General features: G+C 38.0%; 1 protein-coding gene across 4 annotated transcripts in view; it reads left to right on the top strand.

Moving 5' to 3' along the window:
* SMARCC1 (SWI/SNF related BAF chromatin remodeling complex subunit C1) overlaps positions 1-23,934 on the top strand; it is a gene marked incomplete at its 5' end in the record, with an annotated part of 180,427 nt that overhangs the window by 40,931 nt on the left and 115,562 nt on the right. For all 4 annotated transcript variants that reach the window (XM_082663017.1, XM_082663016.1, XM_082663018.1 and 1 more), the window contains 3 exons: positions 373-442; positions 7,900-7,969; positions 11,272-11,347. In XM_082663017.1, the coding sequence (XP_082519143.1) occupies positions 373-442; positions 7,900-7,969; positions 11,272-11,347 (216 nt within the window). The remainder of the gene's footprint in view (positions 1-372; positions 443-7,899; positions 7,970-11,271; positions 11,348-23,934) is intronic.

Raw genomic sequence — 23,934 nt, 5'->3', positions numbered from 1 at the left:
AACCAAAACATAAAAAACAGAAGCAATATTGTAAAAAATTCAATAAAGATTTAAAAAAAAGGTCCACATCAAAAAAAGTCTTTAAAAAAAAAGCAACAAAGAAAATTAGCAAAGAGGTATTTATATTATTTTCCTATTCAACGATGTAAACTGTGTCTATGGATAATTTATTTTTGTTTTTTCTTGTTAATCACCATCTCTTTCCTTGACTAAAATAATGAAAATATTATAGTTTTAAAATACTGCTCTCAAAAAAATATAAAAAGTAGAATAATGCCTTTATAATTCTTAGGCAGTTTGCATCTGGCAAGACGTCTCATAGTTTGTTTGCCATATTTTTATTTTTACATTACTTCTTCATTTGCTTTCCAGGGGACATTTACTGATGAGAAGTCAAAAGCTTCCCACCACATTTATCCATATCCTTCCTCACAAGAGGATGGTAAGTTAGTTTTTGGTTATGAACTGATAAACTGATACTTTACTAGATTTTAAATTATATTAGCAGAGGTTTAAATAATATAACCAGCTTTAAAAAAATAAGAGACTTTCAAATATTAAATAAATATCATAGATGATTTAAATTTGTAGTTTTTTATTTTTTTGCTGAGTTAGGCTTAGCAAACTAATTCTGTGATGTCCAGTTTTCTGATCATTAGACTTATTTCTTTGTTGGTAATCATTATCTGGGTGTTAAGTCTAGGCAAGCCTTATACATTATATGTTAACTATGTTTATGTTTGCCATATCTCTTGTGTTCTGAAAATTAAGAGAAATTGCAAGACAGAAGAACATCTCTTGGGAAGATTGGCTTACTGACTGTCTAAACAGGGCCCCTCAGCAATATTTTTTTAATTAATTAATTAATTAATTAATATTTATTGGTCTATTGGTTTTTTATTGGTCTCAGGCAACCAGCTCTTGGTTTCATTGAATTTCTCTAATGCTTTGCTCTTTTCTATTTGATTGATTGCCACTCTGATCTTTTATTTCCTTTCTGCTGCCTACTTTGGATTGAATTGTTGTTCGTTTTTTTTTTTAATTAATTTATTTTTGGCTGTGTTGGGTCTTCGTTGCTGTACGTGGGCTTTCTCTAGTTGCGGGGAGGGAGAGCTACTCTTCGTTGAGGTGTGTGGGCTTCTCATTGCGGTGGCTACTCTTGTTGCGGAGCACAGGCTCTAGATGCGTGGGCTTCAGTAGTTGTGGCTCGTGGGCTCTAGAGCACAGGCTTAGCAGTTGTGGTGCATGGGCTTAGTTGCTCCGTGGCATGTGGGATCTTCCCGGACCAGGGTTTGAGCCCATGTCCACTGCATTGGCAGGCAGATTCCTTATTTATTTATTTATTTTTTTCTGTATGCGGGCCTCTCACTTTTGTGGCCTCTCCCGTTGCGGAGCACAGGCTCCGGACGCGCAGGCCTAGCGGCCATGGCTCACAGGCCCAGCTGCTCCGCGGCATGTGGGATCTTCCCGGACCAGGACACGAACCCGCGTCCCCTGCATCGGCAGGCAGACTCTCAACCACTGCGCCACCAGGGAAAGCCGGGCAGGCGGATTCTTAACCACTGCGCCACTAGGGAAGCCCTCAGCAATATTTTAGTTTGGTGAATTTATAATGGTTCAGATCAGAATCTCCAACTGTGCTATCATAAAAGTTGATTTTGTCATTGGCCAGAGTTCATTAGATCTATGGAAACTGATTTGTGCTAACGGTTCTTTCAAGGGTTTGAAAGTTGGGAAACAAACTATGAATTAACTAACAAGGTTAATTAATTTAGATGGAGAAATAGATCTCTTATAGGGATCAAGTCTTCTTGTAAACACAGCATATCCGTGTAGGACATCTATATAAGAAGCCAAATAACATCAGATTTGAATGGCTAATTACCTGATGCTGAGTGTTTTTTCCTGACCAGTGCAGTTTTGCTAGAAGTCAGTAACAAAAAGATTACGAGATAATCCCTGATGCTTGAAAATTAAGAAATATATTGCCATATAATCCTTAGGTCAAAGAAGAAATTACAATAGAAATAGAATATCTTTGGAGCTGAATAATTATGAAGTGAATAATAAAGTGCGAGAACATTAAATTTTGTAGGATGCAGCTGAAGCTGTGCCCAGAGGGAAATTTATATCTTTAAATGCATATATTAGGAAAAAAGAAAGACTGAAAAATCAATGGTCCATAAGAAATTTATCTCAATAAATTAGAAAACAACAGCAAGTTAAACCTAAAGGAAGAAGGAAATAAATAGTAAAGATAAGTGCAAAAGTTTATGGAGTAGAAAATATACAATAGCAAGGTGATCAGCAATCTCAGAAATGGTTCTTAGAAAAAACTAATAAGGCTGTTAAAGTCGTGCTGCAAATAAACGAGAAAAAAAGAGAAAGAATAATGTCAGGAATGGAAGGGGGACATCACTACAGATCCAACAGATATTACAAACAGTTGTAAGAGGTTAGGTTGGTTGGTTGGTTGCTTGCTTGCTTGTGTGTCTGGTGTCAAACCTAAGAAACTATTGGCTAATCCAGTGTCATAAAGTTTTATAACTGTCTTTTCTTCTAAGAGTTGTATAGTTTTATCTGTGACATTTAAGTCATTTCATCATCAGTTTTGATGCTGAAAGCTTGATTTTATTTGTAACAGTCATAATTTTAGCTCTATGATTATGATGCTTTTACAAAGTGTGAAACTTCACTCTGCCTTCAGTGTTTAATTGATGGTTTCTCAGATTTTATCCTGTTAGGTAATAGCAATCGGTTTCCACTAGATGGAGATGGTGAATAGCTGTTTATGATAGCCTTCTGTTGCTGGCTGACTCTTTTTCACTAATAAGGCTGGTATAAAACATGTAGGTTGTGAACTTTTTGGAAAAAAAAATTGCCTTTTAACAAAAGATGTGAACTGTAATTGTTACATCTAGATACTTAATGATTCCTTATTCATGCTGGTTTTGTTTTTCTCCTTTGTTTAGTACAGCCTCGATTACTATATACTAATGCTTGCTTGGTATTGCTATCAGTAGTAGAGTTATTAGGAGATAGAATTTAAATTTTAATTTTAATACATTGGAAGTTATTTTTTAATGTAAAATGTGATTCTTCACACTATAGGATTTACCTTAGAATAACTGGCTGTCAGGTAAATGTTGACTCTCGATGAAGCTCTCTGTTGGGCTCCGTACACGTACTGTTTTAGATAAGTGTGCAGATGATAACAATACCAGCCACAACACATTACAAACCATGTTGTAAAACCCTTGCAAATGCGGTATACCTTTTATGAAGATTAGTTAAGTTTAAAATAAAAGGTGACATTTAAAATATTAGTAATATTTTGAGTATGGCATGCTAGAAGGGGGTATAAATTAAGCAAAAGCATAGAGGCAATAAATTATGAAATTTGAGGAAAAGCAAATGGCAAAGTTTGGCTGTGTGTCTTAGATAGTGGGAAATAAGTGGGTAGGTGAGAGGACCTGTGTCTGGTTTAAAGAGGCTTGTTTTTATTTGGTGAATGAGGGAGAGGGTAGACAAATTTTGATGATTTTGGTGAAGAGAAGCTTGCAACTATGGCTGTAGTAGGAAAATTTTCCTGGGAGCTGATTTCTGGGATATCAGATACTTGGAGACTGGTTAGAGAACAGGACCCATTGGGAAGCTCTGAATTAAATTGCTGAGTGAGGGGGTACGTTAATCATTGGATGGGATAAATTCATATATCAGGAGAGTAAAGGAGATAGGTGGCAAACCAGGATGGTCCATATCTTAACAGTCAAGGGAAAATAAGGAAAGGAAAGCATTTCCGAACAAATGAGGTGGGCAGTGGAATTTTTCTACAAAGAAATCAAAGTGAAGCCTAAGACAGGGCATTTGGTCAGTCAGGAAATAATTTGGGAATGAAATTTCAGTAACTTGGAAATGAGAGCAAGTTGTAGAGTTGGTGGAATATCACTGGTTTCCCAGGATTTATGGCAGAGAAAAGAAAGTGGAGGATGGCACCCATCAGACGGTTTGGGTTTTGTCTTTCAGTGGTGGCTTTACAGTGTATTTCTGGGCAGAGCAAAAGTAAATTGAAGCACATAGTTGAGTTGAGACCTGGTAGGGATAAAGGGCTTGGTTTAAGAACATAGGTTGAATTACTGGTTTTAGCAGAAGGAATATGTAGTTCCTCAGAGAAGAAAATAAATGAAGAGAATTCTTAAAAATTGACATACTGTTTAGAAGAGGAAAACAGACTAAATTTTGTTCAAAATAAATTATTTAGATGGATAGATAAGTCCCTTCGGTTTTCTTATCTGTTTGCAATTCTTTTTTCTTGTTCATCTGACTTGATAGTTTTAAATGGCCAGGTTTTAAAAATTTTTCTTTTATATTGGAGTATAGGTGATTAACAATGTTGTGTTAGTTTCAGGTATACAGAAAAGTGATTAAGTTATACATATACTTGTATCTTCAAATGGCCAGTGTTTGAGTTTGCTGTTTATTTCTTCTGATTGGCCAGGTCTGATGTTGAACGCCTCTAGAGAATTTTTCAGTTTTGTTATTATATTCTTCAACTCCAGAATTTCTGTTTGGTTCCTTTTTATAGTTTCAGTCTCTTTGTTGATGTTCTTAATATTGTTCATATACTGTTTTCCTAATTTTGTTTAGTTGTTTAACTGTGTTCTCTTGTAGTACCTTGAGCCTCTTTGAAACGGTTATTTTGAATTTGTCAGGTAATCCATAGATCTTTGTTTTTTTAGGGTTGGCTTTTGAGATTCATTTTATTCCTTGGATTGGGCCATTTTCCCTTTCTCTTTCTGTGTCTTGTTATTTTCTGCTGTGTTTATTTATATATTTGTTTGTTGGCTGCATTGGGTCTTCGTTGCAGTGCATGGGCTTCTCGTTGTGGTGGCTTCTCTTGTTGCGGAGCACGGCTGTAGGTGCACGAGCTTCAGTGTTTGTGGCACGCGGGCTCAGTAGTTGTGGCTCGAGGGCTCTAGAGCGCAGCCTCAATAGTTGTAGCACACGGGCTTAGCTACTCCATGGCATGTGGGATCTTCCCGGACCAGGGCTCGAACCCATGTTCCCTGCATTGGCAGGTGGATTCTTAACCACTGCACCACCATGGAAGTCCCTTCTGCTTTGTTTGTTTTGTGCGTTTGAAAAAACAGCCACGTCTCCCAGTTTTTATGGTCTGGCTTTGTACAGGGGAAGACCTTCACCAGTCAGCTCAACTTGAGATCCTGGCATCCCTCAAACAGTTTCTGGGCTTGAGTATGTAATTTCTCAGTTAGAGAGGTTTGCTGGCTCCTCTTTCAGGAACTTATAATCTCTTGCTCTCTCTAGTGTCTGTCTGCTGTACCACAAGTTTGCTGTTGCTGCAGCAAGCCACTGAGTGAACCCTCTTTGATCTCTGGGGTGCCCAGCCTTCCAGAGTATGCTGGTTCCCCATCAGCACTCTGAGTTAGTTAAGACAGAAACCTGTCCCTTGGGCAGCCCACCTAAAAGCCAGAACACTGGATGTTTATTCCCTCTAATTTTTCCCTGCCAAGGAAGAAGTTGGGTTCCGTGTGCTTTCTCCTCATCACAGCAAGCTGAGCCAGCCATCTGTGGCACTGTGTTTCTCTGGTGCTACAGTAAACCTCTGAGCTCTTTTTTCTTCTCTGTGACCACCGCACATCCAAAATATGCCAATTCCATTAGTGTTCCAAGTCAGGTGAGACAAATTAGTCCCTTGGCAGCCCCCTGAAAAGTAGGAACGTTGAACACACATCCGTTCTTCTTTTCAGCCCAAGGGAGAAGCTGAGAGCTGAGCTTTTCCTCGTGATCCTGCTGAGCTCTGCTGGCTTGGGGGAATTGTAATTGTGGTTGATATGAAATGACTTTTCTTACTGTTTCAATGCAGCTGTTCTTGACTTTGAGCTTCCCTGGGGTAGTGCGACTTCTTAATTGGTTTCCGGGCTTTCTGGATAGTATATTGTTAAGTCGTCTCTGGTGGAACAAAGTCTGAGCCTTCCTGTTTGCCACTTCGGTGACATCACTTCCTGTGTGTTATTTCCTTTTATGGTCAAATAACATTCCATTGTATGAATATACTACCTTTTGTTTAGCCAATGGAAAGTTGATGGACATTTATTTATAATAATAATGACATTATGTTTATGTACAAGTTATTGTGTGGACTTATGTTTCCAATTCTCTTATGTTTATACCTAGACAATGAATTGCTGAGTCATACTGGCAACTCTATGTTAAACATTTTGAGATACTGCCAACCTGTTTCCCAAAGTGGTTGTACCATTTTACAGTCCCATCAGCATTGTATGAAGATACCAATTTTGCTACATCCTCATCAACACTTTTTATTTCCTGGTTTTTAATATTAGCCTTTCTAGTGAGTGTCAGTATCTCTTTGTGATTTTGATTTGCGTTTCTCTAATTGTTAATGAATTCCAAGTATCTTTGCATGTGCTTTTTGGACATTTGTATATCTTCTTTGGAGAAATGTCTATTCAGGTCCTTTGCCTATTTTTTGTTGGATTATTTGTCTTTTTATTGTTAGTTGCAAGAGCTGTTTATATATTCTGAGTTTGGACTAAATTGTACTTGTAAAATTAAGTTTTTTTATACTGATTCTGTGTAACTTATTGTCATTTCCGGGAATAGTGTGAATTCACATCTCTAACTTTTAGTTATTTCTGCTACTGGGAAAATTTTCAAAGACAGTCAATGTCACAATCTTTATAAAAGTCAGCTGTAGAAAGGATAGATATTCTTTTTTCTTTACCTCCTAAAGCTGCACAACCTTTGAGATAGATTTTGTATTCTATGTAAAAGACAGCTCTTACTAGAGAGTCTCAGTATATTTTATTTATACAGAGCGAGTTCTGAAAGGCCCACTGGCCTTTTCACTTTTTCCTTGGCCATCTTGGGATATCAGGTTAAGGAACAGGGCCTGATTTCTTTCAAGATAGTAAGGTGAGCAGTTGGATACTTAAAAAAGGGCATAGGCATGTGGCCTTCATGGCTTTAGCCAGTGAAGGTGGGGCCATTTCATGTTGAAATTGGCAATGAGAAGCCAATTTTACTTGGCTGATTTCACTTAGTTTTTCTATCTTGCTATTATGTGAGGTTCAAGGGGCTTACCTCATCATTTCCCTTTTAGTACTAGAAACAAGTTTTCTAAGCTAAATTTAGACTACCAAAGGAATCATCCCAAGTACTGAAATGGAGATGTGATTCAACTGTGATTAAATCAACAAGAATCATGTGATTATATAAATTTGCACCTATCTTTGGTAAGGAAACTTGAAATCAAAATATCTACATTATGTGATCATATTGTTTACACTCTTGTTGGGAGGACTATATTAACAGATAGGAAGTCATTAAAGAATAATAAAAATAGTATTACTGTTAAAACCTTTGATGTAGCACTATAACGTGCTATAGGACACCAGAGAAAGTGGATCTGGAGGAAAAAGAATAGTTGGTAAAACTTTCATCAAGGAGATGAAGCATGACTTACACCTTGAACGATGTGTAGTAATTGCAGAGCTTCACAGAAAAAGGGAGGAGAGGTTCTGTATGGGAAATGAGGCAGTAAAGAATATAGTGATACTGATTTGGATGGATCTGGAGACAAATAGGCAGGTGGATGGGAGGGGAGAATATTTTAAATACTGAAGTAGACAGTTGGCTTTGTCAAGAGCGGTGGATAATAGGCCTAGAATCTAGTAAGTCTGAATACACAGCTGAAAAACTTCCCCTTAGTATGGCAGATAACATTCAATTAGGAGGAAGGATTTTGGGGAGGAGCTTACTAGCAAACCAAAAACTCTAGGTAAAAGTTAAGTCTAAGTAATGGTTTATGCATTTGTTTTGTCAGATTGACTAAAGTTTTTTCTTTTTCCCTTTCAGAAGAGTGGTTGAGACCTGTGATGAGAAAAGACAAGCAGGTGTTAGTGCATTGGGGGTTTTACCCAGACAGGTAATGTTGATATGTCCTTACATCTGGTATAAAGAGTTTTGTCAGTGCAAGCCAGAGTTATTTATATATAGTTTCGCTTTCTGAATAGCGACAATTTTGTTGATTTGTTTCAGTCATTGAACTCACTTCTTTTGAGTATTCTCTTACTGACTTCCTTATTTATTAAGTTATGGAGTTCAGTGAAGTCACAGGCTTTATTTATCTTAAACTGATATGTTTGCTGTGTTTGCCAAAACAGTCCTTCAGTATGGTATTAGACTGCTAATTTAGATTTGTTTCCTTTAAGAAATGAATTTTTCTTCTGGGTATTTTATGACTGGTTAGTTTTATTTTATTTATTTATTTTAAAATACCTATGCCATTCTATTATGGATGAAGTTACGTTATGTCTAAAATGAAGTATATATCATAACTCATACAGTGTTTCAGTATCTAAATATGCATAAAGAATATTACAAACAAGAACAAACGTCAGTGAGAATGGTGGTTATTGTTTAATGAAAATTATGCCTGCATAGGGGGCATTTAGGAATAAGGATAACCTTTCATGTACTTCATCTTCTTAAACCTATGGTAGAGCTGTTTAAGTGTTCATTTCACTATTTTCAAGTGGAGAGACTCTCGGTTGTGGGTTTTTCATGTCAGACCAGTCTTCTTTCATCTGTATCCACATCCACTTCTAGCCCTACCATATTTTTGGAAGCAAATCCCAAACATATCATTTCAATATTTCAATAATAAATATTTCAGTATGTATTTCTGAAAGATAAGGACTCATTAAAAAAAATAAGCACAATACCACTGTCAAACCTAAAAAAATTAACAGAATTCCTTAATGTCAAACATCAAGTCATTGTTGTCATATGATATATTTGATTGATTGATAAGATTGGTATTTGTTGGAATTAGAATTTAAACACATCTTGTGATTAGTTGATATGTTTCTTAAGTATTTTTCAGTTTATAGGTTCTCCCTGTGGGGAAGCCCACCCCGCCTTACAGTGTATTACTTAAGAAACCAGGTTGTTTGTCCTGCAGAGTTTACCACAGTGTGGAATTTTTTATGGCATCACTGTGGTGTATTTGAACATGTTTCTCCATTCTCTGGAGTTGATCAGAATCTATTTCAGTTTAGGGAAAGAACAAGACTTGCATAGGTGTGTGTTCTTCATCAGGAGACATATAATGTCTGGTTATGTGTTGTTTTGAAGTTAATCTATTTGAGTGACTTTATTTTACTTATAAATATATTTTTTGAGGAAGAAATATGTCTTTAGATATCTTCAAATTTTTAAGAATATATTCACAGTTTTCATACAAGTTGAGTTAATTAGAACCAAATCAAGTCAGCTTGCTTATCAACCTTTTTTGAACCATAATTGACCACTTTACATGAACTAACATTTTTTTTTAATTAGTAATATTTAAGTAAATACTTTCTAGAGAACATTTCTTATTTCGAGGCTTTAGGTATTCATGGCACTATTAAAACAAACTTTTCAGTATCATAGGAACTATTACAGGAACTCAGCTTGCCTTTGAAACACTTCGGTGGAAACTCGAATTTATGACAAACTACATAAAGTATAGGATTGAGATGAATTTTATAGTAACACGTTATAAGACATGTTAGCTTGTTTGCTAGCCTTTTGTTTATGTATCAAATAAACTATAATGGCTGGCTCATGTGCTGCCTTCTCAAGGGGCCTTGTTAGTTCACTTTCTTAACTATAGTTTGTGCCCTCACTTCTTATTGTAACATTTTCTTGTCAAGACTTAAAGAATATAAGGTTTTTAATTTTTTTTACTCACCATTGCAGTCTTTACCTGGAATAGTTAATTAATTGGCAAAGGAACTTTTTTTCTCCAACTCATGTTTAAATGTTCCTAGAAAACTTACCAGAGTGCTGTTAATAGGTCTGTTGAGCTGTACTTGTTCCAAATGCTTTTCAGCTGACTTCTGAGAAGTGGCTAAAGGAAGCCAATGCTTGTTACTATACTTATATTTCATTTAGATATCACTTAGCTTTATAATAATTTATTGGCCAGTATAGGAGCATTGATAAAATTTTAATTTGGTAGGTAATTTTATGCTTATTTCAAAATTGTGGAGTAGGGGGAGTGATTTATATCAGTGAGCTGGATTTCACTGATAAGAGAACCATTGAGCAAAGACATGTGAAGATAGGAGGGAGTGAGCTAGATGGATATCTGGGTAATGAGGAGCATATGTAAAGGGCATGATGTGGCCACCATCTGATAGTCAAAGCGTACCACTAAAGCCCAGGTGGGTCGAATAAAACATGAGTGAGGGGAGAGTACTAGGAGATGAGGTCATAGGACCAGATCATGAAGCCTTGGCAAACCACTGTACGGATTTTGACTTTTAACTCTGAGTTCGGTGGGAGCTGGAAGGTTTTGAACAGTTGGACTTAGTTTTTTAAAGGATTGCTCTGGTTGCTATGTGAAAAATGGACTCCCAGGGCCTTTGGGTCAACATGGAAGTTATATAGATCCTAAACATATTTTGAAGGTGGAAGTGGTAGAAGTTGTTGATAGTTTGATTATAGGATGTAATTCAGAGTGAAGTCAAGGATACCTTGCAAGTATTTTGGCCAGAACAACTGGAAAAGTGGAATTGGCATTTCCTGAGAGGAGGATGATTGGCTAGATCATATTGTTTGAGTTGGGATGGCATTATATGTTGAATTTTGAGTGTATCAGTATTGGGTTTGAAAGCTTTATTAGACATGTAATGAGAGATGTGGAATTGGCAGTTGAATTTATGAGTGCAGAATTCAGAGAATAGGGCAGGTATGAGATTTCAAGTCATCAGTATATGTTTGAAGGCATAGAACTGCATGAGATGATGATCAAGAGGATGAATAGGTCAGAGGATTGTTCCAAAAACTGAAACTTGGGGCCTTCCAGTGTTGAAGAGGTTTGGTAGGAGAGGAGAAACTGGCAGTGGAGACTGAAGAGAGAGGCTTGTGACTAGAAGGAATGCCAGATGATAGTACTGTCTTAGAGGACAAATAAGGGAAATGCTTTGAGGAGTGATCAACATGTTGAAATTCTGTGGACTGAGGCTTTTAAACTTTGGGTTTTACGACGTGAAGGTTACTGTAGACCTCTGCAGAAGAGATTTCTTGTCAGAGTGTTAGAGACAAAAGTATGTGATAATTTGTTATTACTGGATCCTAATAGCATTTTTAAAATGTATTTTTACCTCTTGATCAAAGTCTTTTCCGTGAATGAATTTGGGTTCTAATTTGGTTTTCCTTTTTTCATTTTCTTTACAGCTATGATACTTGGGTCCATAGTAATGATGTTGATGTGGAAATTGAAGATCCACCAATTCCAGAAAAGCCATGGAAGGTGAAAGATCCTTTTTAAAACAAAATTTATTCTTACATAACTTAATAGCCCTTCTTAGCTGTTCTCAACAGCAATGTTTTAAAGAGATACAGAACGATGATTCTTCCTTTCTTGTCATACTATTAAGAGATACCTATGGTCGAAGACCTCATTATCCAGGTCTTAGATCAGATATCTGCAGTGATGTTTGAGGAGACCCCAAAGGAAAGTTAGATTGTGGTTTGAGAAAGTTGAGAGTGTTAGGAGTGGAGTTGAACATCGTTGATGATGTCATTTAGGAAGGCTGGAAGCAGTGCCTTCGTGGCTTTTATTATGATACAGACTTCTCTTACGAATCATTTCTATTATAATGGTTTCAACTTTTAACGTGGAAATAATTTTGAAAGTGCAGGAATAATACAAAACAAAGTACTGTTTTATACTCTTATTCCAGATTCCCGTTGTTACTATCTTTAAAAAATATTTATATATTCATGTTTATTTGGTTGCACCAGGTCTTAGTTGTGGCTCGTGGGCTCCTTAGTTGCAGCACTCGGGGTCCTTAGTTGCAGCAGGTGGGCTCCTCAGTTGTGGCCTGTGGGCTCCTTAGTTGAGGCATGTGAGCTTCTTAGTTGTGGAATGCAAACTCTTAGTTAGCAGCATGCGTGTGGGATCTAGTTCCCTGACCAGGCATTGAAACTGGGCCCCCTGCATTGGGAGTGCAGAGTCTTAACCACTGTACCACCAGAGAAGTCCCCCCTGTTGTTAATTATTTAAATAATTTATTACCTGATACAGGGCCCATATTACATCTTCACCAGTTGTCCCACTGATATAATAAGCTTTATACTTAGTTTTTCCCCTGATCCAGGATCCAGTTCAGGATCACACACTGCATTTAGTTGTCACATTTCTTTAGTCTACTTTAATCTGGAACTTTCAGCCCTTCTTTTTTCTTCTATGACACTGGCATTTTAGAAGTATATAGGTCAGTTGTTGTTTTAGAATGTCCCTGAATTTTAGTTCATGTATTTCCTTATATTCAGGCTATGTATTTTTGGCTGCAGTACTCCATAACTAATATTGTGTCCTTCTCAGTGCATCATACTGGCAGCCTCATATTATCCATTTTTCCCATTATGGCTCATACTTTGATCATTTGTGAAGGTACTGTCTGCCTGGTTTTCCCACTGTAACATTACCATTTTTCTCATTGACATTTAAAATATTTTATAGGGAAATACTTTGAGACTACACAAATATACTTTTCTTCATTGAATTTGTGTCTGAAGGTTTGCTCATCCATTAATAATTTCTGTGACTGAATTAAGTTATTACTGGTGCTTTTCTAATTCTATCCATTCCATCTGTGCTTGCAGTTGGCATTTTGCAGCAGGGACAAGCTTTCCCTTCTCCCTTTATGTGTGTCTGTGGTCTATGCATTCACACAGCACATTACTACCATTCTTCATTTTGATGAATTATCTAAATTTGGCCAGTGGGAACGACTTTAAGCCGCCTCCTGTGACCTTTTGGCATTATTTGATGCATTTTTGCATATCTCCTACTTTCTGACACAAAAAGATGTTCCAAACTCCTTTTTTTTTTTTTAAATTAATTTATTTAATTTTTGTTTATATTTGGCTGCGTTGGGTCTTCGTTGCTGCGCGCGGGCTTTGTCTAGTTGCGGTGAGCGGGGGCTACTTTTTGTTGCAGTGTGTGGGCTTCTCCTCGGGCTCCAGGTGCACGGGCTTCAGCAGTTGTGGCTCGCGGGCTCTAGAGCGCAGGCTCAGTAGTTGTGTTGCACAGGCTTAGTTGCTCCACGGCATGTGGGATCTTCCCAGACCACGGCTTGAACCCGTGTCCCCTGCATTAGTAGGCAGATTCTTAACCACTGCGCCACCAGGGAAGCCCCCCAAACTCCTTTGTAATTTTCCCATCCCAGTCCCGGAATCAGTATTTTTACAGGGAGCTCTGCTCCTTTCCATGGGTGATTTTACATGATCTTTATTGACTTCTGTATCATGTAAGGAGCACTTAAATTGGATCAAAATGTTAGATTTTAGACCTGGTTCAACCTATTTCTAATTTGTGTGACTTTCAGAAAGACAGCCTTTGAGCTTTAGATTCCATATGAGGAAAATGGGATTAACCAAAATTAGTCTTTTTTTTTTTAAACACTTTATTTGTAAATAACTTCAAACTTACAGAAAAGTTGCAAGAAAAAGAATAGTACATGGCATACCTATATACCCTTTATCTAGATTTGCCTGTTACCATTTCACTCCCATTTTGATTTATCATTTATAGTCTATATGTTTATAAATATGTTTTTTCTGAATCATTTGAGATAAAGATGCATATATAATGGGCCTTTACTCCAATAAGTGTGTGTTTACTAGGATAAGAAATTCTCATACATAAGCACAGTAATCAAGTTCATTAAATTTAACATTGACACAATATTTTAGTCTACTATCCATATTCCAGTGTTGCCACTTGACCCAGTAATTTTTAATTTTTATTGGAGTATTGTTGATTTACAATGTTGTGTTAGTTTCTGCTGTACAGCAAAGTGAATCAGTTATACATAGACATATATCTACTCTTTTTAGACTCTGTTCCCATATAGGCCATTACGGAGTATTGAGTAAAGTTCCCTGTGCTATACAGTAGGTTCTTATTAGTTTTCTGTTTTATATATAGTAGTGTGTATATGTCAATAGCAATCTCCCAATTTATCCCCCCACTTTCCCCTTGGTAACCATAAGTTTGTTTTCTGTATCTGTGACTCTATTTCTGAATAGGTTCATTTGTACCATTTTTTTAGATTCCACATATAAGTGATATCATATGATATGTTTGTCTTTCTCACTGACTTACTTCACTCAGTATGAAAATCTCTAGATCCATCCATGTTGCTGCGAATGGCATTATTTCATTCTTTTTTATGGCTGAATAGTATTCCATTGTATGTATGTACCACATCTTCTTTATCCATTTCTCCGTCAGTGAACATTTCATTGCTTCCATGTCCTGGCTGTTGTGAATAGTGCTGCAATGAATATTGGGGTACATACATCTTTTCAAATTATGGTTTTCTCTGGATATATGCCCAGGAGTGGGATTGCTAGATCATATGGTAGTTCTATTTCTGGTTTTTTAAGGAACCTCCATACTGTTCTGTACTGTGGCTGTACCAATTTACATTCCTACCCACCGTGTAGGAGGGTTCCCTTTTCTCCACATCCTCTCCAGCATTTATTGTTTGTAGTTTTTTTTTTTTTTTTTGCAGTATGTGGGCCTCCCACTGCTGTGGCCTCTCCCGTTGTGGAGCACAGGCTCCGGACGCCCAGGCCCAGCGGCCAAGGCTCACGGGCCCAGCCGCTCTGCGGCATGTGGGATCTTCCCTGACCGGGGCACAAACCCGTGTCCCCTGCATCGGCAGGCGGACTCTCAACCACTGCGCCACCAGGGAAGCCCGTGATCTTTTTTTTTTAAAAAAAAAATATATTTATTTATTTGGCTGTGCCAGGCCTTAGTTGCAGCACGTGGGATCTTCGTTGTGTCATGTGGGACCTTTAGTTGTGGCATGTGAACTCTTAGTTGCGGCATGTGGTATTTAGTTTCCAGGCCAGGGATCAAACCCAGGCCCTGTACATTGGGAGCATGGAGTCTTAATCACTGGACCACCAGGGAAGTCCCTCCTCACTGGTGATCTTAATCACCCAGTTAAGGTGTTCTGTGATGGCTCCACTGTATGGTTACTTTTCCCCTCCATTTGCAACTTATAAACAATTTGTGAAAGATTCTTTAGACCATGGAGATACCCTCCTTCTCATCAAAATCCTCTCTCTGTCACCCAGGTTTAGCATCCACTTAGAATTCTTGCCTGAACCAGTCTTTTCTTTGAAGATTACACAGCAATACTTTTCCACTCCAGCCCTTCCCTCCACATTTACCAGTTGGCTTTCAGAGTTCTGTAAGCAAGAGCCCTTCCTTTTCCCTCTTTTACTTATTTATTTGTCTGTTGTCAGTGTGAATTCATGGAATTGTAATTTTTCAGTGCTCAATAATTCATTACTTCAGTATTTTGTGCTGAAGTTGTTTCATATTTGGCCACTGGGAGCCCCTTCAGGCTGGCTTGTCATCCTTGTTGGTTTTTTTTTTAAGATTTTTTTGATGTGGACCATTTTTAAAGTCTTTATTGAATTTGTTACAGTATTGCTTCTGTTTTATGTTTTGGTTTTTTTGGCCATGAGGCATGTGGGATCTTAGCTCCCCGACCAGGGATTGAACCCGCACCCCCTGCATTGTAAGGCGAAGTTTTAACCGCTTGACCACCAGGGAAGTCCTTGGCTTGTGATCCTTGTGACAAGCACTTGTCATTTTTGAGCACCTCCTTTAGGGCGTAGTAGGATGTTCCAGGTTCATTTAGTACCTTCCATTCCTCATGCCTAGAATCAGGTGTTTCTCTGAGGCGCTCTCATTTCTTTCAGTAGGAGAAGGTATTAGAGACCAAGATCTGGGTACAGGTATGCTCAGTGCTACTGAAGTATCTTTGCTTCTAGGTCCTTTCTATTCAGAGCTATTATGTATCTGTAAATTCAAATGCAGACAGTAGTTGAGTACACATATACGTGCATATACACATAATATATATATTTTAGAAATAATGAGGCCATAATGATACCTCCAGTTCTAATCTGTCCCCACAGTGTTCCTTTTTGCCCTCCTCTACTCCATATTTATATGTCTCTTCTTCTGAGAGTAAGAATCTTGGCTCCCAGCATCAACACGTTTATGAATACGTTCAAATTAGTTTCAGAATTGCTTTGCCCCTGCCACTATCATAAACAAAAGTACTAAAAGAGTTCAAGATATGTTTGTGGTTCTCCTGCTCCCCTAGCCCTGACCAAGACTGAGGGTGTATTATATATTGGCAAATAGTGTGTTCGTGAGTTACCTGGATGAACGTTTTTTCCCCTCCCTTCAGTGTGGTTTTTACTTATTTGAAGTATTGTTAAAGGTTTATTTCTTTCAGTTTGTTTTCAGTTTTGGTGTTTCCTCTCCCTCTTCCCATCCAAGCTGATTTAATTTTATATATATTTATTTTTTAAGATTTATTTATTATTTATTTGCCTGAGTCAGGTCTTAGTTGCCACACGCAGGGTCACCATTGCGGAGCGCAGGCTCTTCGTTGTGTGCGGGCTTCTCTCTAGTGGCGTGCGGGTTTTCTCTTCTCTAGTTGTGGCACACAGGCACGTGGGCCCTGTAGTTGTGGCGTGTGGGTTCCAGAGCGCATGGACTCTGTAATTTGTGGCACGCGGGCTCTAGTTGAGGTGCATGAGCTCAGTAGTTGTGGCATACGGGCTTAGTTGCCCCGCGACATGTGGGATCTTAGTTTCCTGACCAGTGATCAAACCCGCGTCACCTGCATTGTAAGTCAGATTCTTTACCACTGGACCACCAGGGATCTCCCCAGTTTTATATTTTGAATATGTAGAATTCTAATGTGCTTTCAAAAAATGTATGCTTCCAAAAAATGTATACTTCCTCATGAGTTCATTCTATTCCCATCTCCCCATTCCTTGTAGAATAAACTTACTGTTTTCTGGCTTATCCTTCCTGTGTTTCTTTTTGCCAAAACATGTAGGTGTTTGCATATTTTTTTATTTCCCTCTTTTATACTTTGCCTTTTCTGCTTAATCTTTCCTGGAAACTCTTGGTGGTCATACCTTCACAGTGCTCCATTATACTTGGAAATGTGAATAGTTGCCATTATTTTAGAATTACAGACAAAGCTGCGATAAATAACCTTGTGCCGTATGTATTGTCTTATTTCTTTAAGGTGGATGCTCAAGGTAAATTTCTAAAATTAGAGTTGCTGTGTTGAGGAGTAAATTAAAATACGTAGTTTTGTTAGATTCGTGCCTCTACCATGGGAGTCTGCACGGTTTTGAATTCTTGTAAACAGTGAAGCCAGAGTGCCTCTTCCCTCATGGCCTCACCAAGAGAGTGGCGTCAAGCGTTTGAATTTTTGCAAATCCTGATATGTGAGAAATGGTATCCATGTTAATTTTAATTTGGTATCTCTTTTTGTGAGTGAAGTGAAGTTGAACATCTTTTTATATTTTCAAGGGTCTTTTTTAATGGTTTGTTTTTTTTTTTTTTTTTTTTTGCGGTACGCGGGCCTCTCACTGTTGTGGCCTCTCCCGTTGCGGAGCACAGGCTCCGGACGCGCAGGCTCAGCGGCCATGGCTCACGGGCCCAGCCGCTCTGCGGCATGTGGGATCTTCCCGGACCGGGGCACGAACCCGTGTCCCCTGCATCGGCAGGCGGACTCTCAACCACTGCGCCACCAGGGAAGCCCTTTAATGGTTTTTTTAAAAAATTTTTTTCTCATTTTTCAGTTAGTTTTTTCTGTTGTCTCCTAGAGTAATAAAAGTTATTTAAATGTTTAGAGTATATTGCAAATATTTAGTTGTATTTTTTACTTTAGTTATGGTGGGGGTTTTTTTGTAGTTTTGAATTGAAGTATAGTTGATTTACAGTGTTGTGCCAATCTCTACTGTACAGCAAAGGGACCCAGTTATACACGTAGAGACATTGTTTTCTTTTTTTTTTAAATTAATTAATTTTTTTGGCTATGTTGGGTTTCCATTGCCGCATGCGGGCTTTCTCTAGTTGAAGCGAGCAGGGGCTACTCTTCGTTGCGGTGCGTGGGCTTCTTATTGAGATGGCTTCTCTTGTTGCAGAGCATGGGCTCTAGGCACACAGCCTCAGTATTTGTGGCTTGCGGGCTCAGTAGTTGTGGCACGCGGGCTCAGTAGTTGTGGCGCACGGGCTTAGTTGCTCCGCGGCATGTGGGATCTTCCCAGACCAGGCCTCGAACCCGTGTCCCCTGCATTGGCAGGTGGGTTCTTAACCGCCATGCCACCGGGGAAGTCCGGAAAATGTTAACTTTTAAAATCCGGCCTTTCTTTGTTAGAAATAAACTTTTTACTTGACGTGTAGACTACAGAAAAATTTTTAACCATTCTTTTTGTGTCTCCATGTATGGGTTACAAATAAGTGCTGAATCCTCATTTAGAGTGCCAGTGCAACAGTTGTTCCCTTGTGTGATGTTTCTGTGATTTTCACACACACTCTCCCCCTGATTCCTGGGTATAGTTTATTGGAATGACAAATTCTTATAAGGAATGAGGAAACTGGTAGCATTTCTTTGTCTTGTTTTTAGGAAAATAGAATGACTTTTTAAAAAAAATTATTTATTTATTTGGCTGCCTTGGGTCTTTGTTGCTGCGTGCGGGCTTTCTCTAGTTGAGGCAAGCGGAGGCCACTCTTCGTTGCAGGTGCATGCTTCTCATTGCAGTGGCTTCTCTTGTTGCGGAGCACGGGCTCCAGGCGAGCAGGCTTCTGCTCAGTAGTTGTGGCACATGGGCTCAGTAGTTGTGGCTCGTGGGCTCTAGGGCACAGGCTCAGTAGTTGTGGTGCACGGGCTTAGCTGCTCCGCGGCATGTGGGATCTTCCCAGGCCAGGGCTAGAACCCATGTCCCCTGCATTGGCAGGCGGATTCTTAACCATGTGTCACCAGGGAAGTCCCTAGAATGACTTTTAAAGGAAAATACATTAGCTAAAGAATGCCCACCCTGCAATAAAAGCAATTACAAATACTTTAAATCAGTGGTTTTCAAACTTTGTTGATCATGTATGTCCAAGAAAGCAAAATTAGGAACTATTTACTTTTAAAAACAATATATTTATCTTATTTTTGGCTGTGTCGGGTCTTAGTTGTGGCATGTGACATCTGTATTGCAACATGTGGGATCTTTTGTTGCGACATGTGGGCTTCTCTCTAGTTGTGGCTCGCAAGCTCCAGAGAGCATGGGTTCTGTAGTTGCAGCCTGCTGGCTATCTAGTTGTGGCTCACGTGCTCAGTAGTTGCAGTGCATGGGGTTAGTTGCCCCGCAGCATGTAGGATCTTAGTTCCCTGACCAGGGATTGAACCCACGTTCCCTGCATTGGAAGGTGGATTTTTAACCACTGGACCACCAGGGAAGTCCCCTACTTCCTTTTATGTTTAGTTAACATATAAAATTATTCACTAGATATTTAAATAGTTACTGAGTATGTGGAATCTTTCATGTTTGTTTATTTTTTTGCTTTTATGTTTGTATTTACAAACTAAATTTAAAAAAATTTTTTTTAACTTTTTAGTTTATATTGGAATATAGCCGATTAACAATGTTGTGATAGTTTCAGGTGCACAGCAAAGAGACTTAACCATACATATATACATGTATCCATTCTCCCCCAGACTCCCCTCCCATCCAGGCTGCCACATAATATTGAGCAGAGTTCCCTGTGCTATACAGTAGGTCCTTGTTGGTTATCTTTTTAAAATTAATTTATTATATTTAAATACTTTTTCTTAATGTATCCTATGAAATCTAAATTGCAATTTGTGCTCACTGTTATCCATTTTAAAAATAAATGGATATGCTTTTCGTTAAAAGTCAAGTGTGTTATATACTTTATTTTTCTTCTTGAACTTGCATTTTTATTTTACCTTCAAGAGAATATAATCCTAGTATAATACTTTTTAATGCTTGAAGATCTTATCCCTGAAACCTAGAGAAAAGGAGCTAACTAAGCATGTCTTTAGTCAGAAAATTTGAACTGGGATTTTAGTTTCTCTATTATTGTATAAAACAATGCTTATGTATTGTTTTGTTGTTCTAGAGGAAATGTGATTGCTATGAGAAAGTTAGCACTTAATTTAAAATGTTAAATTGTGGATATTAACATTTATTAAATATGAATAATAAAAACAGATCACAGTTTTAAAAAACACCTGTGTACTTGCCACTCTCAAAAAAGAACATTACCATTACCATTGAAGCATACCATGTTCATCCTTTGGCCTGCCCACTCAGAGCTAACCGTTATTCTGAATGTTTGGCTTGTCTTTTTTATGCAGTTTTACCACACACGCACACACACACACAAAACTACACAAATCCTGTTTTAGTTTTTACATTTAAAAAGCTTTAATATCAGTGTAATCATATTGTATTTTTTCGTGACTTGCCTTTTTGTTCAGCATCATTCATCTGTAGTATATAGCAGTACAAGTAATCTCGTGTATGCATATGTCACAATATATCCATTGTAATGTGGGTGGGTGTGGTAGTTTCTACTTTAATGTACTATGAAAAATGCTACTATGAATTTTCCTGAACATACATCTTTTGTGTTTGTTCATAATGGAATTACTGGATCTTAGGGAATGCAAACATTCACTTTTTCTAAACAATGCCATATTGTTTCCAGATGGTTGTAAAAATTTATTTTGCTAAGGGTGTATAAGTTTTCTGGATGCTCTGTATCATGGACAGTGCTTGGTATATTCTTTCTTTTTTTTCCAATTTATTTTATTTATTTATTTTTGGCTGTGTTCGGTCTTCGTTGCTGTGTGCGGGCTTTCTCTAGTTGCAGCGAGCGGGGGCTACTCTTCATTGCAGTGCACAGGCTTCTCATTGTGGTGGCTTCTCTCGTTGTGGAGCATGGGCTCTAGGCATGCGGGCTTCAGTAGTTGCGGCACACAGGCTCAGTAGTTGTGGCTCATGAGCTCTAGAGCACAGGCTCAGTAGTTGTGGTGCACGGGCTTAGTTGCTCCACAACATGTGGGATCTTCCCAGACCAGGGATCGAACCTGTGTCCCCTGCACTGGCGGGTGGATTCTCAACCACTGCGCCACCAGGGAAGGCCTGCTTGGTGTATTCTGACTTAGTGATATTTACCTATCTACTGGATGTGAAGTGGTGTTTCTTTAGGGTTTTAACTTGTATTTCTCTTATTACCAAATAGCTTTGCCATCTTTTCATGAATTCTTTGACCTTTGGTGTTTCTTCCTCTATGAAGTGCTCGTTTCCACCTTTTGCTTTTTTTTTTCCATTGCGTTGTCTTTTTCTTTGTGGGTGTTCTTTAGATATTCTGCATACTAACAGGCGTGGTTACATCATCAGTTACCTGTGTTAAAAATAGGTTTTCTGGGCTTCCCTGGTGGTGCAGTGGTTAAGAATCCGCCTGCCAGTGGAGGGGACACAGGTTCGAGCCCTGGTCTGGGAAGATCCCACATACTGCGGAGCAGCTAACCCCGTGTGCCACAACTACTGAGCCTGCTCTCTAGAGCCTGCCAGCGACAACTACTGAGCCCACGTGCCACAACTACTGAAGCTCACGTGCCTAGAGCCCGTGCTCCGCAACAAGAGAAGCCACTGTAATGAGAAACCAGCGCACCGCAACTAAGAGTAGCCCCCGCTTGTCGCTACTAGAGAAAGCCCCCATGTGCAGCAACGAAGACCCAACGCAGCCAAAAATAAAAAATAAAATCAAATAAATAAATTGATTACAAAATAAAAATTAAAAACATAGTTTTCCTAGTAGCTTATCTTTTTGTTTTCTATCCCAAGGTCATCACGACATTTTCTTAAATCATCTTCAAAAATTCTTTAGTTTTGCCTTTAATATATAAAGATCTTTAATCTACCTGGAATTAATTTTTAAACATGTTATAATGTAGGGGAAAAAAAAATTTCCCCATATGGTGTTAGATCAGCTATAGTTTCAAGGTGGAAAAATATTAAAGCTGGATTTCTCTCCCCACTGATCCAAGCCATTTCTGTTAAAAGTAAATTTTTATGTATGTCGTGATTTGTTTCTTGACTCTATTATAAAGTTTTATTAGTTATTTGTTTTGACTTGAGTACTCCCACTTTTTTCTTCAGGAGTCTTTTGGGTCTTTGCTGTTTTGTGTAAAGTTTAGAATCAGCTTGTTAAGGTCCATATTAAACAAACTCATTGGGATTTTGATTCGAATTAAATTTAATCTGTAGAACAACTTGGAGAAAACTGACATCTTTACAATACTGAGCCTCTCAATTTGTGGAGGCAATTTATCTCCCAATTTATTTAGGTCTTTTATATCTCTTTCAGTTAAGTTGTATAATTTTCTTCACATTTCATTGATCATCTCAGAATGATCATATAGTAATTAATGTATATTTTTGGAAAATTTTTTCTCTGTTAAACCTCATATATGGAGTGTCAGTGGATAAAACTACTTTTCCTTTTACAAGGGTTGGCAAATTATAGCCACCTGTTTTTGTATATAAAATTGTATTAGATCACCACCAAACCCATTCATTTATGTATTTTCTGTGGCTGATTGCACACTATAGCAGCAGAGTTGAGTAGAGACAGAGAACGTATGGCTTGCAAGCCTAAAATATTTAGTATCTGACCCTTCCCCCCGCCCCCCCCAAAAAAGCATACCAATTCTTGCTATATTTGTATTGTCCCATTATCTTCAGGGAAGATGATTTTTTTTTTTAACATCTTTATTGGGGTATAATTGCTTTACAATGGTGTGTTAGTTTCTGCTTTATAACAAAGTGAATCAGTTATACATATGTTCCCATATCAGGGGAGATGATTTTAAACAACAAAAACTACCTTTAAGTGTAATCTGAGAGGTTACTTGTTCAATCTGTTCTCATTGAAAACTTGAAAAAAATGTGAACTGTGCTCTCTGATGTTAGAACTACTGAGCCTCCAGCATTGTCTAGCAGTTTCAAACATATATCTTTGTGTGTAGTCAAATCTAGACATCTGTCTAGTCAAACAGTTAAGTTGTTACTTGGAAAAAAATGTTGATTAAAGGGATAAACTATATGACTTGTGAGCCATATAACATTGTCAAGTATTACGAAAGGATTTTTAGAAACATACTATGTTGAAGATTATAGTTGTCAGAAGTTTAGGACTGGGCTTGATAGCAGAGTTTACCATCGTATCATTTCATAGGTAAGGAAACTGGGTTATAGAAGTTAGATAATTTTGCTGAAGGTTGCACAACCTATTATATTATTCTGACCCTAAGGTGTTTTTGTGAGACAGGTAATAGAGCATAGTGGCATAAGAGCTTAGGCAGAACTCCGTGCAAAGCTTTGCCTCTTGGTAGGTAAGTAACTGGGCAGCTTGCTGACTCTCTGTGCCCCAGTTTGCTGATTTGGAAAACTGGAGAGACTAACCTGCCTTGCTTAGCGGGATTAAACAAGATCATATTATATGTAAGGTGTTGAGCAGAGTGCCTGGCACAAATGATTATTAGTTGTCCATACTGTCCTAACATACTTTCTCAAGAGAATTCTCTCAAGGTCTTCTGGATAGTAAAGAATGTACAATGTGAATATTCAGCTCTACTTTTAAAATATATACATACTTATGAACAATTTGGAAAAGACTATTATGTTTTCAAATGCTGTGACATAAATTTTTCTGAATTAATTACTGAATTAAATTTTTCTGCAATTAATTACATCACTGAATTAATTTACCCTTTTCTTGAACATAGTCATGCCTTTAAATAGATTTTTTTCTCTAATTAGCTTAAGGTTTCTCATGCTCTATTTATATATCCCATTCTCATAATTTATACATATAGGAGTCTTTTCGAGTTACATTATTTAAGGTCTTATATTCTCCTTGACGGGTATTAATTTTGTGTTTGTTACTGTGTAGCTCTAGTTTTGGGAGGAAAA

This window comes from Grampus griseus (assembly GCF_964374135.1).
Source record: "Grampus griseus genome assembly, chromosome: 10".
Classification (NCBI taxonomy): Eukaryota; Metazoa; Chordata; class Mammalia; order Artiodactyla; family Delphinidae; genus Grampus; species Grampus griseus.
This window is presented reverse-complemented; position numbering and strand designations above follow the sequence as displayed.